This window comes from Vombatus ursinus, unplaced genomic scaffold (assembly GCF_900497805.2).
Source record: "Vombatus ursinus unplaced genomic scaffold, bare-nosed wombat genome assembly UNPS02009173.1, whole genome shotgun sequence".
NCBI classification, from domain to species: Eukaryota; Metazoa; Chordata; class Mammalia; order Diprotodontia; family Vombatidae; genus Vombatus; species Vombatus ursinus.
The window spans coordinates 1,647,119-1,662,506 of NW_020948951.1; the positions used below are offsets into that span (position 1 = coordinate 1,647,119).

General features: G+C 52.9%; 1 protein-coding gene across 1 annotated transcript; it reads right to left on the reverse strand.

Moving 5' to 3' along the window:
* Positions 1-5,031: 5,031 nt before the first annotated feature.
* LYL1 (LYL1 basic helix-loop-helix family member) lies at positions 5,032-10,192 on the reverse strand. Its single transcript, XM_027851154.1, is given in 5 exon segments — positions 5,032-5,941; positions 7,612-7,703; positions 7,894-8,312; positions 10,062-10,111; positions 10,114-10,192. Coding segments are annotated over 5 exon segments (1,098 nt in total). The 3' UTR covers positions 5,032-5,483.
* Positions 10,193-15,388: the final 5,196 nt, after the last annotated feature.

The following is a 15,388-nucleotide window of genomic DNA, read 5'->3' on the forward strand; positions in this document are numbered from 1 at the left end:
CACATTGCCTTGGAGGCTCCATTGTTCTATACTGGCCTGCCTCCTCCCTCAGCCCCCTGGAGACAGGGCCCAAAAAAGATGGGAAGGAGTGAGGCCAAGACTAGAGCTTGGACTCTGGGGAGACAGGGTTTCTAAGTGTCTGAGCAAAGGGAGAACTAGCCCATCCCCACAAGTATCTCCCCTGCTCTTTTCACCCTCTAAACTTTTCCTCCAACCCAGCTCTTCCTAGACACCAGCAGTCCTTCCACATACCCTCTCCCACCAAAAATAACCCCCAGGAAAAATCACCAGAGAGGCTTAATAGCCCTGGCCTGTGGCCTTCTTCTGGGCTGGCCAAAGAGGCCTAACATCAAGGGCATCAGCTGGATTGGTGAAGTCTGAAGCTGGATTGGAGGAGAGGAGGAGCCAGCCTCACCAGCCCCCAGGTGCACAGCTGGCTGTCTGCCTTTTGAGAGCCTTTCAGCTGGGATGCTAAGTCACATCTACCCTAGGTAGGCTTTGTGCTCACAGACTTGCTCTCAATTTATGTTCCTTTGGAGGTAATGGTTGGGTGGTGGTGTACGTTGTTTAGTATTCCAGAGCTTACTCTCTCTCCCCCACTTTTTCTCTTCCACCCCCTCTTTCCTTCCCTGCTTTCCTCTAGCCAGTTTTTAGCTGTATTTTTTTTCCTGTTGTAGTTTGGAAATTGTTATCAAATTGGGAACAAAAAGAAATCAACATGTCCTAGAAAGCTGCCCCTCCTTGCCCCCCATTCCCCAGGGATGGGCTCAGACTGAGGAGAGAGGCCCAAAAGCCAACCAGTTGATTTTTCTCCTTTCTTGACTGGGCATGATCTTGGGTTGGGCAAGGGCAGAGGGCCAGGGGTCAGGGGACTCAAAGCCCACACAACATCCATAGGTAGACAGGCTCCAGGTCAGGTTTTCCAGGACTCCCTTCTCACTCTGTGTGACTTCTCTCTCTGTGCCTTACTCCCTCCTAGCTCTCTCTTTCTCCTCTCTTCTCTCCTCTCTTCTCTTCCTCTTCTCTTCTCTTGTCTCTCTCACACATTCTATGGAAACACAAAGCACAGGTTGGGAGCCTCTGTCCAACATGCACTGGGTTGGGGGGAGCCATGAGCTCTATTGTTGTTGGTTTTGCATTGGTTAATGGCTGTGGATGGTATGATCAGGAGAGGTTAGGACAGCCCTAAAAGGAGTGGAGGAGGAGGAGGTAAGGAAAGCTAGTTGGGAGCCTCAGACCTACCCTTAAGGAAAGCTGAGGGTGGCCCTCACCTCCTAAACTCAGCCACAAGAGGGTTTTAAATTTTAAAGTGAAGTGTATGTCTGTCCCTATCTGCAGTCTTGGAAAAGGACCAGGAAAGAGAGGGAGGAGAGAGGAGGGGTGGAATTGGGGGTTGTGGCCTCCCTGTAAATGCTGCCTCCTCTCCCAACTCAGGGTGGTGTTAGGAGCTGGCTTGGGGTGGCTGGGGCCGGGCTGGGGCCAGGGGTGATGCCTGGTCAAAGTGCAATGATTTTCCAGTTCGGTCGGCAAAACAGGGTCAGACGTGCAGCAAGGAGAGGAGAGGGAAGAGCCTAAAAGCTGGCCTGTCCAGCCTCCTCCCTGTCTCCACTCCTACCCACCCCTTTTCCTGGGGACTCCCCCCCAGACAATCGTTGCCACGCACAAACCTCCGTGCCTGGGTCTTATATGTGTCCCTAACCTCACGGAGCCAGGCCCTGGCTTGGGATCTTGGGGAGCCTCAGCTGCTCCCTCCTCGCACTAAGTATAAAGCTGCAGGCCAGCTGCGTGTGCCTCACCTCCTTGCCCAGCCTAGGTGGGGGGCAGTCTGAGGTGAAGGGAGGGTACGGGGAACCCCCAAATTAAGACAGTCTCGGCTTAGAGTCGTCTTGGTAGGGGGGCCGGGGGAGGGGGGGATGGTAGAGCAAGATAGAAGCGGGCCGCGGCAATGGGGGTGGGTGGGGTGGGTGGGGATTTGCATGGAATCCGTTTGTTTCCCTGATTACCATCATTTCGGTTTGAGGGCAGGAGGCGGCGGTGGCGACAGGAAGCGGGGACTGTTAGAAAAAAAAAAAAGAAAAACACAAAAACCTTTTTTAAAAAAAACACAAAAATATATATACGGGGGAATGAACTTTTTTTTTTTCATTGAACCAAGTGCAATGCATTGGAGAGTTTTCCTATCTTTGTATGTTAGAGATTGTTAAGAAGAAGAAAAAAGTCTATTTTTGTTGCAATGTCCTCGCGGCTCTGGGGACACTAAAGAAACGGGCCGCCCGCCATGCGCGGGCACCGACGCCCAAGTGGGTTTTCCGTTTGTTTGTTTTTTTTTTTCTTTTTTTTCTTTTCGTTCGTTCGTTCGTTTTCGGTTGTTTCTTTTTTTCTTTCTTGAAGCCGTTTGCCTGCGTGGACGAGGCCGGTCCGGGGCTTGCCCTGCGTCGCCGTCTGTTCTCGGGGTCGGTGGGAGGGCTGAAGGAAGGATTTCCACATTTAAACCACATTTAAACATCACAGAATCAGAGAGGAAAAGGACGAGAGGAAAATTTTTAAAAAGAAAAAAGTTAAAAATAAAAAAAATAAAAAAAAATCCTGGTGCTTTGTACATTATAAAGTACATTAAAAAAACCCACCCAACTCTATTATACGTCAGTTTATGAACCAGTTAAGTATCATACCGCACGTTAGGAACCACGCATAGCCCTTTGTTATGTTAACGCACGGGACAGCGGTTTGCGCTCGGCGGCTGGGCGCGGCTGCCCCCGGGCTGGCGCGGATCTCCTGGGGGCCCCTGGCCAGGGGCCACCCCCTTCCCCCTATCCGGACACAGAGGCCCCTCCCCCGTCCCCGCCCCCTGCACAGGTCAGTGTCCAGTCACCGACGCCACCCCCTCGAGCGCCTTTCTTTGAGCCAGACGCCAACTTGCCCCACACCAGCATTGTCCAGGGAGCGCTCTGCAAGTTGGTTAGTTTCCTCTCCCCTTCCCTTCCCCGGCGCCCCCCTCTGACCCCTGCCCCACTCAGCACCCCTGGCAGACCGGCCGCACAGAGCGCCCGCCGGAGGCTGTGGAAAGGGTTTGACGCTTCAGGGAAGGACCAAACCTGCAAACTCAAATAACACCGGCCCCCCCACTCCTCCCACCCCCCCCCGCCCAACCCCACCACACCCACATATACATACAACACACACACACACACACACACACACAAACACGCACGCAACACAACCCAATCGACTTGCCTTACACCCCCCTCACACCGCGCTGGCCGGCCAACCTAGTGCCTTCTCCTCACCCCCCCCCCCCCCTCCCCCGTGCTGGTGGAGCGATCGCCGAGCTCTGGCTCCCAAAGGGGCTGAGTGGACCAGATGATCGGATGAATCTTTATTCTCATTCCCAATCCAGACCCTCCGCCCGACCCGAACTACGCTGAACAAAATTACACACAAAAAAAGGAGCAATAAAGTCAAGAGGACTTTGTCCCCCTCCCCTCCCAATGGAGAATCCAAGGGCCCCCAGCCCACCCCACCCCCGGGGTGCTCCCCCGGACACCACTCCCCAAGCCAGCCTGGGCCAGCCGCACTATAGCCCTTTACCCCCCTTTCCTTTCACGCCCCCTTCCCCGGAGATCCATGCGCCCGGACAGCACCAGCATCGCGGACAGCAAAGCCGCCCGTCCCGTCAAACAAGTTTCTTCTTAGGCTAAGAAACGCAGTATATATGAGTATCTCTATATAGTACTAATGGATTTGGTGTGCTTCCCCTTAGCATCCCCCTGTCCCTTTGCTCCTCCTTCAGCCTGGTCCCCCTCCCTTCCCTTCCCCGTCTCCGCACTGAGATACATAAGAAACAAGGGTAGTTTACTGTCTGTTTTGTTTTCTGGGTTTTCAGTGTCCTAGCGGAATGCAGGTAGGCAGCCAGCCCGTATGTTCCCCATCCCCTCCCCTGCCCCTTCTCCCGCCCTGGCCCCTGTCACTGCGCTTCTGTTACACCATCTTTGCCTGACTCTCTCCAGCTTCTCCATTGAATGGCTAATGTGTATGTGAAATAAAGAAATAAAGAAAAAACAAAGACGAAGAGACCTTGAACCCTCGCGAGAGCGGACGCAGGGTGGGGGCGGTGAGGGCGGGGTGGGTTGAATCCTTGGGAAATCTGGGGTCTCCTGGAGCTTTTTGGACCTGAGTACTGGAGTTTGGAGCTCTACGTCCAAATCTGGGTTCCACTACTGACTACCTGTGCGACCTTTGGGCACTTCACTCTAGGACTCTTCGGGCTCTTGGGTACTTCAACCCCACTGTCCAAGGGGAGCAAAAAGCCCTACTTCATACTTAAAGAGTTCCAAAAATCGATTTCAGGGTGAAGATAACGCCCATTTCCTCCAGAATTACTGGGGTGAAGTGTCTGAGGCTCTAAAGTGATTTCACAAACAACCGAGAAAGGGAATTGGGGAACTCAGAAAAGGCCTGCTGTGTCGGGAAACTCCCAGGTCTGAGAAAGAAACTGCATGGAGAGGGTCATATCCCTGCTAGTTTGAGGTTCCTCCCCCACCACGACTTGGAGACCAAGAGAGAAGCCACTTACGACCTCGCCCACCCTATAGACCACAGTCTCCGTGATTGGATTCTCTTTGTTGGATGGCATAGGTTCTGGACCTGAGCTTTCATGATGTGGAAACTTCAGTGCAGATCGGCACATTCTTTGTGACTTAGAGAGTTGCCCAAAGAACCGATAGGTTAAGTAACTTGGTCACTCTGGTTAGTATATGCCTGAGGCAGACCATAGGTCCTTCTGGCTCCAGGGCCAGCCCTCTATCCACTATGCTGCCTAGCTGGTCTGTAAAATAGGAACGTTCAGCTAGTTGTCTAAGATCCCTCTCCAGCTCTTAACACTTTAAAAATTTTTTTTTTATTCCTTCTCCGTCCCCCCCCCCTTTCCACAAGGCATCGGCCCGGCGGGAATAATGAAGCACTTCTTCGATGTCCGCTTTGTTCTTCGTGTTGGACCCCAACCCCGAAAGAAACGTGCCGCCCCCCCCCCCCCCCCCCCCGCCCAGGAGGATATTTAGGCTCCTGGGCTGGGCCGACTGCAAAACGCATTAAAGCCGGCAGTAGTGGGGAGGGCTTAGAGTGCCAAGGGGACGAGAGGTAGCGTCAGAGCTCGACCTCTGGAGACACTGGATGCCCTCTCGCCCATCTTCCCCGACCGTGTGCCTGGGAGGAGGGCAACCTCGACCGGTGTCCCGGCCCCTCCAGGAGCCAGGACACCCCTTTCTCCCCATTGACGACCCCTGCATATTCCTCGTCCCTCTTCCCACGTAGATTCATTTGATCTCGGGGATTGACCTGGAGGAGGGGGGCAGTGCTGCTAATATTCAGGGCAGTCCGTGAAGGGTCTGCTCTCCGGAAGACCCTTCTCTCTTCTGGGGCGGTGTCCTTCTTGGGGTCCGCGCAGATGCCTCTTGTAGTATCCCTCCCATCTCTACCCGCGGGGGTCACCGAGCCTCGCATCCCATGGCCGTCCTGTCCCGCAGAGAGCACTCGCTCTTGATGTGTTGTTCAGCTCCATCTGGGTGGGGGGAAGCGGCCGTGGGCTGGAGGGCTGGAGGGGAGCGCACGGCCTCTGCCCTGCGCCCCAGCCCCCGGCGTGTGCTCTCGCCCACGCTCACGCCCGCACCGCTGCGCTCCCGCTTACGCGGAGCCACCCCAGCTGGGACCGGAGCCGGAGCCGGGGCCGGGGCCAGGGCGGCCGCCTGGTCCCGCAGCAGACGGCCCAAGAAGCCTATGTACTTGAGGGCGAGACGAAGGACCTCGTTTTTGCTCAGCTTCCGGTCGGGCGGGTGCGTGGGCAGCAGTTTGCGCAGCTCTGCGAAGGCCCCGTTCACGTTCTGTTGCCGCCAGCGCTCCCGGCTGTTGGTGAACACGCGGCGAGCCACCTTCAGGGGCTGGTGACCTGCGAAGGAAAACGGCCAGAGAGGTGTGTCGGGGGGCCAGTGTCTTACCCCCTACAGGCTGCATCCCGCTGAGGACTCAGGCTGCCCAGGCCCAGCCTCCTTGAACCCCAGGTTTAGACTGGAGGTGTATCCAGGCCTCCAGCTCCCTCTCGTCCTGGGGTGGGCCACAGTTATACCTGATTCCCAACTTCCAACCCACCCATGTTGTTCTTCCTTGCAGGGTATGTGCCAACCCTTCCTGGTGTCCTGGAATTATGTGTTAGGGCTTCCTCTCCCCCACAGGCAGGGTTCCGGGGCACATCTAATTCAGAAGTTCTTAACCTTTGTGTCATGGACCCTTTGTGCAGTCTTCTGAAGGCTAGGGATCCCTTCTCAGGAGGTATTTGAATAATTGAATTTCAGTTAGAGATTAGTGAAATAAAGGTGTACTCCCCCTCCTCTATCCAAGTTCATGTCCCTCTTAAAATCTACCCCCAGCTTAAGGATCCCTGATGTAGACAATCCTTTCAGGTCATAGGATCACAGCATATAGGGACTGGAAAGGAGAGGTATTCACCTGTACAGGGGTGTTCTTAGTGTGGTGGTCAAGCTCTGTAATTATTGGCTCTCTGGTACAGATTCTTGTATCTCTCAGCAGTGTTTTGGGTAACTGGTCTGTACATGAGGTGTCTGTGACTGTATGACTAATTCTGTGTGTGAGTCCGTTCATCCGTGCAGTATCTGAATGACTGTGGCTGGGCATGGCTGTCCCGTGCAGCCGCCACCTATCCAGGACTGTCCATCTACCTACATCCTTATCCAGTCGATTGCCAAGGTAAGATTCACCATTGTTTCCACAACATCCCTGTTATCTGTCCTCTCTCCTCATCACTATTAACTTAGTTTAGGCCCATATCAACTCTCAGGCCTGGACTGTTTCAATAGCCTCCATATTGGTTACCTTTCTCTCCCCATCTCTAACCCATCCCTCAGCAGCAGCCAAATGAAAATTCCTGAAACAAAAGGTCATTCAATCCCTGCTCAAAATGTTTACTACCTCTAAGATATACTACTATTCCCTGATCTGCCTTTTTTATAGACTTATTTCATATAAATTTACATTACAAAGTTATTTTCCTTCAAATCACCTTTTTTACCTACTCATTTGTATACATGTTGCATTCTCTCAGTGGAACAGAAACTTTATGAGCACAGGGACTGTTTTCTTTTTGTCTTTGTATTACTGGGACCTGGCATACATGTCTTGCATATAGTAGTTGCCTAAAAAAAGTTGAATTCTCTGTGTATGGCTATCACTGTCTGACTGTTTATGTGTGACAGTGTGTGGTTGTCTCTATATGGCTTTGATTCTTTTTGTGTGAAGCTATGGCTGTCATTGTCACTGTCTCTGTGACTGTTACTATGTATTCCTGTATCTGGGGTGATTCCTTGTGTATGACTGTCACTGCTGTGTGTGACTTTCTATGTGACAATATGGGCAGATTTCTTTGTGTACCTCTGGGTGACAGTGCTGAGACTGAGAGCTGGGGACCTCCTGGTTCCATTTAAGGGGGAGCCATGCACACCACTATGGTGGCCTGCTTGGTTGTGCTCAGGAGCTGGAGAGCACACACACACATACATACACACACACACACACACACACACACACACACATACACACACTTACCTTCATTCAAGTCAGGTTCACAGTGACTGGGCCGCCGTTTTAGTCGGCTGCTGGGGAAGATGCTGAAGGAGCCAGTGGTGCCGATGTAGACACTGAGAGGGACATGGGGTCACTGAGTGCCCAGACCCTCTTACCCTCCCCTCCCCAGGCCTAGGGGCCCAGGACACCAGGGCAACAGGTTCAGGGTAGGTGAGATGTGTCCCCTTCCCCCCAGTTCCTTTTCCCCTAGAACTAGGGCCCCCTTCCACAACCCTGAGGAAATAGAGCCAGCCCAAGACTGACCTGCTTAGAAAGGGGTGTGGGTGGTAGTGTGTCGGGAGCAGGCTACCCAAGGCCAGTGGGGGTGGGCCAGCTGTCAGGGCAGAAAGTGGGACTAGTGAGGGCAGTGGGGGAGGTGTGGTTAGTTCGGTGGTGGCCATGGCTGGTGGTTTGCTGTGGCCCAGGCTGATGACAGGCACATGGGGAGGCAGCTTTGGGGGTGTTGGGGATGAGGCAGGGTGGCTATTGTCCCCATCCTGGGGGGTGCCTGGCTCAGGCTCAGACACAGGGGAGTTGCTGCTGGCTGCTGGGGAAGGGACTGAGCAGGGTAGTGTAGGCACAGCCTCTAGTTTCTCCATCATGGTGTGGCCCAGCTTCACAGAGTCCCCCGGAGGGCACATGGACCCAGAGGATGATGGCCCCTCAATGGGACTGGTGCTCACCTGCAGGGGGGAAGCAGTCAAGAAGGGAATGATGTCTGATGACTTCCATCTTCATTGCCTCCCAATCCCTGAGACACTATACTCAGATCCCAAGCCAATTCCCGAGTTGGGGACCTCCAGAAAAGGGAAAGTGGAAAAGGCACTAGATTCTAAGCCAAAGGACTGGTATTTGAATGCCAGCTGGGCTACTTACTAGTTGGGCTACTTGGGTAAGTCCCTTCTCTCTGGGCCTCAGTTTCTCCAACTGCAAAGTGAGTTAGACCAGATGATTTTTACATTCCGCTCCAGTCCGAGATCCTTTACACTGCTTATATTGGGGGGCCATTGGTCTAGAGTCAGAGGACTTGGATTCTAATCCTGCTCTGCCATTTACTGCTAGGGCAACCTTGGTGAGTCACTTGCATTTCCTTCACCTTAATCTCCTCATCTATAAAACGAGGAGGGCGTTTGCACTAGATCTTCTCTCAGGCTCTTCCACATCAAATTCTTCTGATCCTAGTTATGGTCTAATAAACTTGTAGCTGAGGAGAAACTGGGAAGCCACCACTGTCAGGTGAGTGAGTGAAAGGTGGAAGGGGGTACCTTGGGCTGAGTAGCCTGAAGGAAAGGATTATAATAATAATATTTAGATAGACTTCAAACCTTGACACACATGATCTTATTGGAGCCTTAAAAGGAGCCTGTGAAGTTGGTCTTAGAAATATTATCTCCACTCTACAGATGAGGAAACTGAGGTTCAAAGAGGCTTAGTTCAGACTTGGGTCTGAAGCAAGATTCAGACAATGGAGTTAGTATCTCCTGACTGAACAAAAGAGGGCTCTTTTCACTGAGTGTGGGATCTGGGAAGGGCATGGTCCTATTCTCAGAAGGCTAACCCCAGGGACTCAGACTAGAAACCAGGCACAGCCTCCCTCCTGGGGAAGTAAGAAGGAAGGAATCCTCAGGATCAACTAGGGTTCTTTCTATTACACCACACTGCCTCTAAGGGATACTAGGCCCCAGAAGTAAATGTGGGAGGAATGGAGAGATCAGGGGGTCACAGGAAGTTGGGGGTTTGTCCCTGAGTTTCATCCTTCCAATGTGATCTCAGGCAGGCCTGTTCCACAAACCCCTATGCACATCAGTTTTCCCATCAACCAAAAATTTCCAGCCACTAGCAATGTATTCATTGAGTACTGGGGCTCCCCTGGTTCCCTGCTCCACAACCAGGGACTCAGAATAGCACACCTGAACCCCAGCAAGAAACCCTCTCAGGCAAATCTGTCTGGCCTGTGGTTTCCAGCTTTTGATCTTGGGGGTTGATTCTGAGATTTTGGGGGTTGATAATTGGATTTAGCAGTTTCCTTCAGCTGGGTTTCACCTGATCAGACTCTTCTTTGGGTGGGGAAAGGGGCCTTCCCTGGGGGCAGGGAACATGAGTCTCAAGCCCTAGTCCTAGAGGAAGAATCAAAAGCCCAGGGGGGAAGGTTAGGTTAGAATCCAAAGAAGGTTGGGTTGGAATTTTCTTTGCCCGGGGGTGTGTGTGCCAGCATTTGAGGCCTAGGATATTTGAACCAGGGTCTGAGGGCCCCAGGACATGTGTATCAGGGTCTAAGAGGCCTAGGGTATTAAGTGCCAGGGCATGAGAGTCCCTTGGCACATGTGTGCCAAGGTCTGAGGGCTCTAGGCCCTGTAGGTCAGGGTCTAAGATCCCAGAATCATCTGCCACCCACTGTGTGCCACCCCCCCCCAATCCCTTCCCACTCTTACCCTCAAGCCCCACTGCCTCCAGGATCCTCCAGGGCTGCCCCCTCCAGCCGCTGGGTCCAGCCAGGCTCCCTCCACCCTGACTCAGTGTGCTGCTCAGAGGAAACGCTGCCTGCCGTGGCCCCCGCCCCCATCCCTCCCAGCCCGCCCTCTTCACCACCCCCTCCTCTGGCGGGTTTCCTCCCCGGAGGCGGAGGATGCTCTGGAGGGGCAGATAAGGCCTGGGGACTGCCTGGCCAGGGCTGATAAGGATTCTGGGCTGGTGCCGACCCTGGAGGAAATGGGCAGGGATCTTCAAGCACCAGGTCGTCAAGACCCTGCCCATTTGACTGCTGCCTAGACCTCAGGTGGGAGCTAAAGAACAACCATCATTATTTCCCATCTCCTTAGCCCCCCAGAAGATGTCAGAGTTCCTCATGACTTCTGATTAATGGAGGCACATTGCCTGTCTGTGAAACATGTGCACTGTGGAATACTTCCATTTGGAGGTCAGAAGAACTGGGTTCGAGCAGCAGCTGGGCCAATAACTGTACAGGGTGTATGACTGTGGCCAAGTAATTTTCTTCTCTGGAATTCTTTCCCCTAAATGAGTCCTTCTGCTCTTCTGTGGAGTTTCTCTCTGACTCTTTCCCTCCTAATTAAAGTGGGGGAAAGGAGAAGGATTACAGATTTGAGAGCTGGAAGAAACCTTAAAGACAGACAAAACTTCTCTCCTCATTTTACAGATGGAGAAACTGAGTGCCAGAGATCTTGTCCAAGGTCACCAAGTAATTGGTAGATCCAGGAATTAGATCAAGGTCATCTGGCCCTGAATCCACTGTTCTTTCCACCACACCAGGCTCCCTTTTGGGGAGGAGGTAGTGGGGGTGGTATAAAATATTGAGCTGAGGCACCATGAGGCCCTTCCAGTTTGGGGAAGTGTCTAAAGGACCTTTACCACTCCCCGTTCTCTACTTCCCCTCCCCCAATAGCTCCTACTCTCAACTTGAGCCCTTTAGGGCTGGGAGGAGAGGGGTTTCTGGGATATCTAGTTGTTAGTCTAGCTTGTTCCCTAACCCCGTTCAAATCCCCCTCAACACTCCTCCCCCCTACTATGGAGTGACTTGGATTTCAAGGCTGTGGATCCAGATGGTTAAGGAAGGGCACACTCCTCACTGAGTTGCTGATCCTGTGACTGGATGTTCAGACGCCCTCTTCATAAGCTTCTGTTCCTCTTTCTTTAAATACCCTCCCTTTCCCCCAATAAATCTCTCCTCCCTAGTGTCCCAAGTTCCTAAGGCCTTTGAGCCCTAAACACTGTAGGAGGGGGCTCCTGGGGCTTTATTCTTCTCTCCCCCTGCCCAATCCCATCCTCCACCCTGTCTATTGTGACTACATTGTGGGGGGGGATCCACAGGGGGCCAAAGCAACCTCAGAAATTGTACTAGGAGACTCTGGAAGCCTCGGGGCAGGGATCTGGGCTTTCTGGCAATATTACAGTCCTCAACAACTGCCCCCTCCCACACCCAGGAGAATGGGGAGAAACTACATGGGGTCCCTGAGGTTACACCATTTGGGAACTAGGTCTTTTCTAGCTTTCCACTTCCCTCCCTCCCCACAAGGACACTTGGATGGGAACTCATCTCTATTCTGCCCCCCGCCCCCAGCTTAGAGTTAGAAAACATCCACTTAATAGTATTTTATTTTTTCCAGTTACATGTAAAGATAGTTTTCAACATTCATTTTTATAAGATTTTGAGTTCCAATTTTTTTTCTCCCTTTCTTCCTCCCCTTCCTCCTCCCCATGACTGCAAGCAATCTGATATAGGCTATAGATCAGAAAACATCCCTAGATAGACAGGTGGACAGACAAACAGATACATAAAAGACAGTTGGAGAAGGCTTATAGAGACAGCATGGGATAAATGGTTCCTTTCCCCCATACAGAGTTGGGGTGGATGGGAAAGAGCCCCAGAGAGGAGTTTTTCCAGGGTGTCTACCACTTCTGACCTCCAATTCCCCCCTCCCCTCACCCCAGGCCTAGCTTCAAGAGCTAGAAGGGAACTTAGAGTCCTATTCCAAAATTCATTTGTTAGCTAGGGAAACTAAGTATAAAAGACTTATCTAAGATCACACAAGATGAGGATATTTGAGCCCAGGTCTTCAGACTCCAAATTTAGTGATTTTCCCACACAACCAGGTTAACTCCAATTCAGCCTCACCTCATCTTAAGGAAAAAGGAACCTCAGAAATACACTTTGAGAAAATGTTGGACAACATAGACTGGAGGTGCTTTTCTCTGTTTGGATTGAAGGCAGGATCCAGGGCTAGGATGGAAGTAGGGGAGTTGGAACTGGGCATTCCCCAGAACAGACATGCCATTTTTGACTCCCTCTTCTCAGATTACTTGGGGAAAGTTTCTTTGTCAAGTTGCTTTGTGATTTGGGGAAAACTCTTTGAGTTTCAGGCCCCACTTCCTGGCACAGATTATCATGGGGGTAATGGGCTGTAATCTTGTTGGGGTGTAGGGGAGAAGAGGTGATGATGCCCAGTCACTGACACTATTATTTGCATAGATCAGTGTCCCAAATATTTATACATACAGACACAGATACCCACATATACATACAAACTTACTCAAACACAGTCACATGTGAAGATACATTTACACACACACACACACAAATACAGAGCAGTGTGTGCACATGCCTATAGACAATTCAGAGGCAGCTTGAAATTGTGAATCAAGGATCAGTCTTGGAGTCAGGAAAAGTGCTGTGTTTGACCCAGTTATGTGACCATGACTAGAGTACAAAACTTTTCAGTGCCCACAGGTAACTCTCTCCCTATGATTTCTATATTGGGAGTTCTCTACGCAGATGAAATCACAGGTCTGGACCAAAAAAAAAAAAAAAAAAGAGAGAGATAAATCCCACACACATATACCTACACATAGATAATTGAGAGGCGGTGTGGTTTAGTTGATAGAGAGCAGGCCTGGAAGCCAAGAAGACATGGGTTTAAATCTTGCTTCTGTCACATCTTAGTTATGTGACCCTGAGCAAGTCACTTTTTGAGGCTATAAATTGCAAAGGCAGGCAGGTGGCTACCTGTACTGGTAGGGTGAGTGTCCTCACTAAGGAGTTCCCTGCGCCAAAGAAATCACTGGAGATCTTAGGTATTACACAGCCCCCTCCTTGTACAGATGGTGAAACTAAGGCCCAGAAAGATAGATGAGATGCCAGAACCCTGACTTGTCTAACTGACTACCGAAAGTAAAACAAGAGCCCAAGCCCGCACAACGTTTACTTTGCAAAACAATCTTCCCTTAGAAAGATGGGAGGCGGTGGCTTATCGCCCACCCTTGGGCACAAGAGGTCCCACAATGGGTAGAGAGTCACAGAGACCTCAGAGCCAGAGGACTGAGGACTGGACCTCAGGAGAAGTCCTCACACTACAGACGGGGAGACTGAGGGCCAGAGCAGGGGCCGTGCGGTCCCGGGGGCTCGGGCCGGGGCTGTGCACCGCCTCCCTCCGTTCCTCCCCCCACCCCCATCTCCCTCCCCCCCCCGGGGGCGGAGGCCGGCCCGGCCGCACGCGTAGGCTGCATCCGCGGCCCCGCCAGGTGTTTCCTGCTCGCCAGCTCCGGGACTCAGCCGCCCCCCTCCCCCGCCCCTGCCGAGCCGCTCGGGGGGCCCCCCGGCTTGCAGCGAGGCTCAGCCCGCAGCGGGGCACCCCGCCCCCTCCCACGGGGAGGGTGGGGGAAATGCAAAAGCCGGGCCGCTGGGTTGGAAGAGAAAGTGACCCGAGGTCCGGAGAACACGTGGTTGGAGCTGTCCAGTCCCTTCCCACGCCCCGGCCCCCCAGGGCTGTGGGATGGACGAGAAACGAGAGCGTGCGTGCGTGCGTCTGTGTGTTTGTGTGTTGGACTAGAGGTGGGCCATTAAGTGCATCCTCCTTGGTCTACAGACAGGGAGGGTGCCCGACAAAGTGGTCGTCCAGCTGGTCAAAGGCAGGGGCAGGATTCGAATCCAGGTCCTCTGACTCCAAGGCCGACGTTCTTTGCACCCCGTACACCAACACCGCCTCCTAATGGCACCGCCCGAATCTCCGAGCGCCCCCAGGACGAGCAGAAGCGGAGGTGAAGGCGCCCCTCTCCCTGGGGCGACGGGGCGAGCAGCTGACACCTCGGGAGAGGGCTTCGCGTCCCAGGCCGCCGCTCCGCGGCCAAGTTCAAAGCGCCTGCGGCTCAGCCTCCCCACTGCCCCCGTGTGGCCAGCCGTGGGAATCGGCCCAGACACGTGCACTCGGTGGCAGGGATTCAAGAGTGCCCGCTCTCCCCCATCCCAGCTCCCACAATAGACTCTCCCTCCACAGATTTTCAAACAGCGCCCCCTACAGCCTCCCTCCATCCTCCTCCCGGCCATCGGTCTGGGACGTCCCAGCGGGCATCTCCCCAGACCCATCCCGTCTCCTCAAGTCTCCCACACCTCACCAAGCCTCACACCGTATTAAGAAAAGTCATTAAAAACCCCATTCTCACCAGCTCTGATTAGGTGGCCCCTCTCTTGGCCAAGGCAAGATGCCTCTCATTTGTCCCCTGAGATCACAGGATCATACATCTGGAGGTGGGATGAGGCCTCAAAGAACATCTTAGCCCATCCTACCCACCTCTGCCGCCCTCGTTTTACAGATGATGAACTGAGGCTCCAGGAGGTTAAGTGAACTGGTCCACGGAGACTCTAGAGGCCGAATCTGAACTGGGGTCTTCTGGTTTTTACTGGAACCCTTCCAATAACGAGGAACTTAGCTCTGTACAGCACCAAGCGCCCTCACAATCATCTCTCTAATCTTCACTGTCTCCCCATCTCTTAGCTCATTCACAGCTGCCCACGGACATGGCCAGCTTCCTTCAAGGCTCGGTTTCTCCTCATCCCCTGGCTCTTGCTGCCCCTTGAAATGACTCTGGATTTACTTATAAGAGAACTTGTCTCCCCCCAGTAAAATGGCAGCTCCCTGGGGCAGGGGGACTGTTTCATTTTGTCTTTGTATCAGAATAGCTAATGCTAGACTCTGGCAAAGACCCTATGCTCTAAGACAAAAAGCCCACAAGACTCAGATAAACCCACTCCTCAGAGTCTCCAGAAGCCCCCTTCACTGACAAAGGGTACCTTCTCTGACTCAAAGAGCCCACCCTCCCCACCCCAGAATCCCGGAGCTTCATCTCTACTCAGTGATTTTCAGAGCGAGCCTCCTCCCGTGTTTTCAGATCCATGCATGCACACGCGCACGCGCACGCGCGCGCACACACACACACACACACACACACACACACACACACACACACACAC